Source organism: Cucurbita maxima, unplaced genomic scaffold (genome assembly GCF_002738345.1).
Source record: "Cucurbita maxima cultivar Rimu unplaced genomic scaffold, Cmax_1.0 Cma_Scf00016, whole genome shotgun sequence".
Taxonomy (NCBI): Eukaryota; Viridiplantae; Streptophyta; class Magnoliopsida; order Cucurbitales; family Cucurbitaceae; genus Cucurbita; species Cucurbita maxima.
The window spans coordinates 395,981-401,628 of NW_019272032.1; the positions used below are offsets into that span (position 1 = coordinate 395,981).

The window sequence follows — 5,648 nt, forward strand, 5'->3', positions numbered from 1 at the left end:
CCCCCCCCCCCCCCCCCCCTAATATATATATATATATATATACCTTTTTAGTTTTATGTTTTCATACATTTTGTGAAGAAGAAATCGACAAAAAAAAGTTGCTTATTTTGATTTTCTTCTCCGTGGTTGTACAGAACAAATCACTATCAATTTCAGTGAAGCGCATAAACAGTAAAATATTATATTTTATTTTCATTTCTTGGGAGCATCGAAAAAGATATGTTAATTAATATGATTTCAAATCATTTTAGTTTCAAACACAAATAGGAATTAGAAAACATTTCTTCCTTTTAAAATTATTGAATTTGGAATTATTTCTTACCAAGTACATGCGCCCAAATAAAACATGAATGAATTTCTTATGTTTTACGTGGGAATGTGCTTCGATGGAGGCCCTAAACAATGAAAAGACTTTTGGAATCTTAGTATTGAAAGGTTGAACTGTTTGTAGAGGGTAGAAGGAGTAGGGTGGAAAGACTTTTGCCTATTAGAAGGGGGTAGGTTCAACTTATGGCAAGCAGTGTTATCTAAGCATACTCACATACTTTACATCTATCTTTCATATCCTGAAAAAGTGGATCTGTTTTTAGCGAGAGTGGAACTTTTTTTGTGCGAAGGCAATAAAGAAAGAAGGTTGTTTCAGCTAGTGAACTGGAATATCATCTTACAACCCTCGGAAAGAGGCTGTATTTTTGTTGGTAACATAAGGAAAATAAGGAAAATACCGAACGAATGGCTTTGTAAGTTTCTATGTGAAACTAACTAGTGAGTTATGGCTTCAAATTAGTAGCTAGCAGTCATGGGAAAATGGATGGTTAGTTTACCAAAAGAAGAATATCAGGTAGCAATAGGACCCCATGGTGGATTACAGCAAGTTGAGTGAGAGTTTGGAGCAATTGGCCACCACAATCAATGTCTGAATGGTGAGAGAAAGAATCCCCTTTTGAATAATTCATGGGTCAATTGATCTCTCTGCAGCAACTTTCCAAGTCTTGGAAAAGGATGCAATAGTGGAGGAACTGTGCAAGGAAAGTACCAATCCATGGACGATTTTTTCCAGAAGCAACCTACATGATATTGATGAGCTGGGCGAGTTTCTTAAGTTCCTTCGCTTGGTGCAAGATGGTAGCTAACAAGGTTGCAAGATAAACAAACAAGTTTAGAGGGTTGAGAAATCGGGTACCTTGGTTAAATCTACCTCCAATGAACTACTAGGCTTGTCTTCGGTTCATAATAAGGAACTTGTATCTGTTTTATGAAATACAAAATGCCAATGTCAAATTTCTGATCTAGACTCGGTGTGGAAACTCAAGACCATATTTTCTTTCAATGCATGACAGTTGTATCATTTCCATGAGGACTGGAATTCTTATTTGGAATGGAGTTTAAAGTTCTCTTTGTTGAAACATGAACTCGTGCATAAATATCTCATGCATTTACTGGAATTTTCACTAGAAATGGTGATGTTGTAGGTTTTTAGAGGGCAATCTTGATCCTTTTCAATTTAAGAAGTGTACTTTTTAGGCGTATCTTCTCCGTCAGGGAGTTCATTTGTGGTAAACTTGGAAAGGAGATGTTAATTTGATAACTTCAATTCTTCCTAGTTCGATGGGCAATGAGGATTTCATTTAGCATATCTGGTCCTCACGTTTTAGAGCCTCTGTATTTGCGGAACATAGCATCTTTAAGGCATTGAAACCTTCGATTTGATAAGAATTTTTGAGAGAGCTTGCATTTAATTTTTATTTGAACATCAGACTTTCTCTCTCTTTATTGGCCTATTATTCTCTTGTATGCAGGTTGAGGGACCAAAAACTGCTGAAGAAATGCTAGTGATTCTACAAAGAGTTCTGGAAGAAAGTGCTCCCATTCTGGTTTCTGCAAGGATCGATGCAGAAGAAAGAAGAAATAACATGCGATTGAGGGAGGAACAAGATGCTGCTTACAGAGCAGCACTTGAAGCAGATCAAGTATGCTACTTTCTGACTTCGCTTTCTTGTCGGTCTGAATTTCATAATTTTCTCGTCCTTCCAATCGCGTTCCTAACTGGAGTTTTCATTTGGTCTCTTCAAGTTTTATGTTAATCATCTAATCTCCTATGGGGTTTTATTAGGCCAGGGAACGACAAAGAAGGGAGGAGCAAGAGCGTCTGGAAAGGGAAGCTGCTGAAGCTGAGAGAAAAAGGAAAGAGGAAGAAGAGGCTCGTGAGAGAGCTGTTCGTGAAGCGGCAGAAAGAGAGGCTGCTTTAGCTAGAATGCGCCAAGAGAAAGCAATGTCACTTGGCGCCGAACCTGAAAAGGGGCCTAATGTTACACAAGTAATGCCCTATATTTCAACTTATTTTCGTCATCGAATGATATTTTCCTGCCATCTTTCTAAACCAACCAGCAGGATAGTTGTCCTCTTTTTTAATAACAAGAAGGTAAAGAGGGGCTACCTATTAGGATATTTGTAAAGAGCCTCGTTTGATCTTCGCCGATGACGAAAGAACCTAATCAATCTTCATGAAAACTTCAATTTACCAGGTATTGGTGCGGTTCCCTACTGGAGAACGCAAGGAAAGGAGATTTCACAGTACCGCTTCGATCAAAACTCTCTACGACTTTGTCGACTCCTTGGGTTGTCTGGACATTGATAGTTATAATCTGGTCTCAAACTTCCCTCGAGTTGTTTATGGCACCGAGAAGCTCTCAATGCCCTTGAAAGAAGCTGGACTGCATCCTCAGGCCAGTCTTTTTGTGGAGCTAACTTCGTGAAAGCTCCAACTAGTAGTAGAATGGTCGAATGTAGTTGAAGATGAAACGTGTGAGTACAAGATTTAGAGTTTGTTTTTTCAATGACAGTACTAACGTTTCAGGTTTATAGTAGATGCATATTCAGTATAAATTATAATGGTGGATGGAGGTTGGAATATTGGTTTGATATCAGTTGTTCATAATGTTTGCTTTTGGTGGTCTTAAAGAGAAATAAATCGTAATCTAACCTTATTTGTCTAATTGATTCAATCTGGTAAAACTCCATTGTTGCCTTCATATGGCAACAAGCGGTGAGGGTTTAATGTGGGGCAAAACATATTACTTTGTGTTCTTCAAATGAACCTCTTAGTGTTGAGAGTGTCCGTAAAGAAACTAGATATTATGACTATACTACCAATTGAGACGATCTTATTTGAGCTTTTTCTTTTATAGGCTTGCTCTCAAAATTTTAAAACGCATCTCACAATCTACCCCTTGGGGCTCAACCGTCCCTCGACTTCCCCTTTTAAGGAATGTTTTGTTCCCCTCTCTCTCCGATTTGTTATCTCACAATCCACCCCTTTGGAGGTCCAACATTCTCGAACTTCCCCTTATAAGGAATGTTTTATGTTCCCATCTCCAATAGATGTGAAATCTCACAATCCACTTCTACTAGAGGCCAACATTCTCACTAGTATATCGTTCGGTGTCCAGCTCTAATATTATTAATTTGTTATATAGGTTGTACAGTTATGTCCTTGAATTCTAAGCAAACAAGAATTGAAGTCTGGTAGATGGAACCGCTGCCCTTCGACTAGTGTTATTAACGGCTCAACAGACCTTAGTCCTGCAGTTGTGGAGGATCGTTCTCGGTAGGGTATCTTGTTGGGATGGTTGCATCTGGCAGAGTTCAAAAACTTTAATTTGTATCCGTCCAAATCCACCGCTAGTAGATGTTATCCGTTATCAATATATTTATGATATTTCCAGTCTCAAATACTTTTGCTTATACATCAATTTTATTCCATTAATTTTGAGGGTTAATAAGAATGAAAAATATAATTGGTGGAAATTAATGTGAAACTTTTCTTATAAAGGCTATATGCTTCTAGAGATTAAAACGTTATTTTCCTAAATTTTTTAGTCTCCTTTCAATAATATATATAATTTTTTAATGCCGAATTAGTAATTTAATATTAAATAAATATGCAACATTTAACTTAATTAAATTAAAAAATATACTAAATTCTCAATTAAAAATTAAAAAAATATATATATATATATATATGTCAGCTAAATCGTACTAATCTTTTATTGTCAAGCCATCCCAAACAGATTCTTAAACTAATCCTTTGTTTATTCAAACTTTAATTCAAAGACAAATCTAACTTTTCTTTTTTTAATAAAAAAAATCTCATGTTTGACCCAACAATAACACGTGCATAATTCCTACAAACATTTTAAATTTAATAATCTAATTTATATATTTTCAAATGCGTAGAACATTTAATCAGCTATAACACACAATCATTTTTGGAAATATTAGATCTTTTTTTTTTACGAAAATGTATTATTAAAGTACAAAATACTTAAATAAATATTAGGTAGCAAAATTTAACAATTAAATAAATAAACAAAGACATTTTAAGGTATCCAATTGGTTTTTAAGGTATGAAAATAATATATATTTTGTGACGGAAAGTTTCAAACCATTTTTTAAAATAAAAAACATAAAGTTTCAAACCAAAAAAATTTAGAATTATCCACACAGATAAAATAGACATAAATTGCGATCCAAAATAGTAAATGGAAACCCCAAATAGATAAATATATAAAAGAAGAAAAGAAATAAAATGAGATTTCTATAAATAATCAACCGCCAAAATCGACCACAAAAAGAACTAAATTCAGGGTTTCATTTCCATTCAAGGATGTTGACACCCTAAATTCAGCGTTTCATTTTTAATCGGATATAACAGATTTAAGATTTCATTATCAATACCCTATTTTTTACTCAATTTGATCCAGCAAAAGTAGTTTTGTTATGGGGATGTTTATATGGCCGACCCTGCTTTTCCCTTGATCATCATGTGTCCGAATTTCGTTCATCCAATTTATTCTTACGAATTTCCATCCGCTATGGAATTGTTCATGGGTCGCCAATTTCACTTTCAATCTGCATTTGATGTGGCTTCCGAGGCCTTTTCTGAATACCTTTCTCGTTTGATCGTCGTTATCTGACCCTTGGCTCTTTGAGCACAGGCTTTTTATCTCTTTTTCTTTTTTCGCGATTTTTGTTTCTATTTCTTCGTCTTTCTGCGTTGCGATGAGTTGCGGTTCGGATTTGATGTCTGGGAATTCTGAGGCTGATGATTTTGATATTTTAGACAAGGATCCAACTGGACGATATATACGGGTATTTGTTTTCTGTTTCTTCTTCGATTTTGGATGTTTTGATTTGTATCTACCGCTTGTTGTTCTTCAGCTAATTACCCTAGCGTTTCTTTACATTTTACCCGGGTGTTTAATTACTCTATTTTGAAATCTGGATTGAGTGATCTTAATTTTGGGATTCACTGCTGATTTTGTGAGGGGAGGAGGAGAAATTTTGGGCATAACCACCAAACTTCTTATTATTTTGGTTTAACGATCGACTACTAATGTTTTAAATTTTTCTTTCCTTTTTGCTTCATAGTTGAGATGTTCTTATTCTATTTGGCGTATGATTTAATCCTCGTTTTTCATATATATATTTTTCAGTACGATGAGATCTTGGGTAAAGGGGCATTCAAGACAGTGTATGCTTCTGCTGTCTATCAATCTCAGTTCTTTTGTTACTTTTTTTTTTTTTTTTTTTTTTTTTTTTTTTTTTTTTTTTTTTTTTTTTTTTTTTTTTTTTTTTTTTTTTTTTTT

At 34.8% G+C, this 5,648-nt stretch overlaps 2 protein-coding genes across 4 annotated transcripts in view; both read left to right on the forward strand.

The window, feature by feature from the left end:
- The window catches only part of LOC111491536 (plant UBX domain-containing protein 10-like), a 7,288-nt gene extending 4,350 nt beyond the window's left edge, over positions 1 to 2,938 (forward strand). The window contains exons 2-4 of the mRNA XM_023140488.1: positions 1,800 to 1,970; positions 2,114 to 2,317; positions 2,526 to 2,938. Coding sequence (XP_022996256.1) covers positions 1,800 to 1,970; positions 2,114 to 2,317; positions 2,526 to 2,756 — 606 coding nt within the window. The 3' untranslated portion in view covers positions 2,757 to 2,938. The remainder of the gene's footprint in view (positions 1 to 1,799; positions 1,971 to 2,113; positions 2,318 to 2,525) is intronic.
- A 1,777-nt stretch (positions 2,939 to 4,715) lies between these two features.
- The window catches only part of LOC111491535 (serine/threonine-protein kinase WNK8-like), a 14,286-nt gene continuing 13,353 nt past the window's right edge, over positions 4,716 to 5,648 (forward strand). The window contains exons 1-2 of one of the 3 annotated variants that reach the window (XR_002719711.1): positions 4,716 to 5,151; positions 5,496 to 5,533. Coding sequence is in view for 1 of the 3 variants with exons in the window: in XM_023140485.1 (XP_022996253.1) it covers positions 5,062 to 5,151; positions 5,496 to 5,533 (128 nt within the window). In the remaining 2 variants the exon portion in view is untranslated. The remainder of the gene's footprint in view (positions 5,152 to 5,495; positions 5,534 to 5,648) is intronic. The other 2 variants (XM_023140485.1, XM_023140487.1) reach the window with 2 other exon arrangements.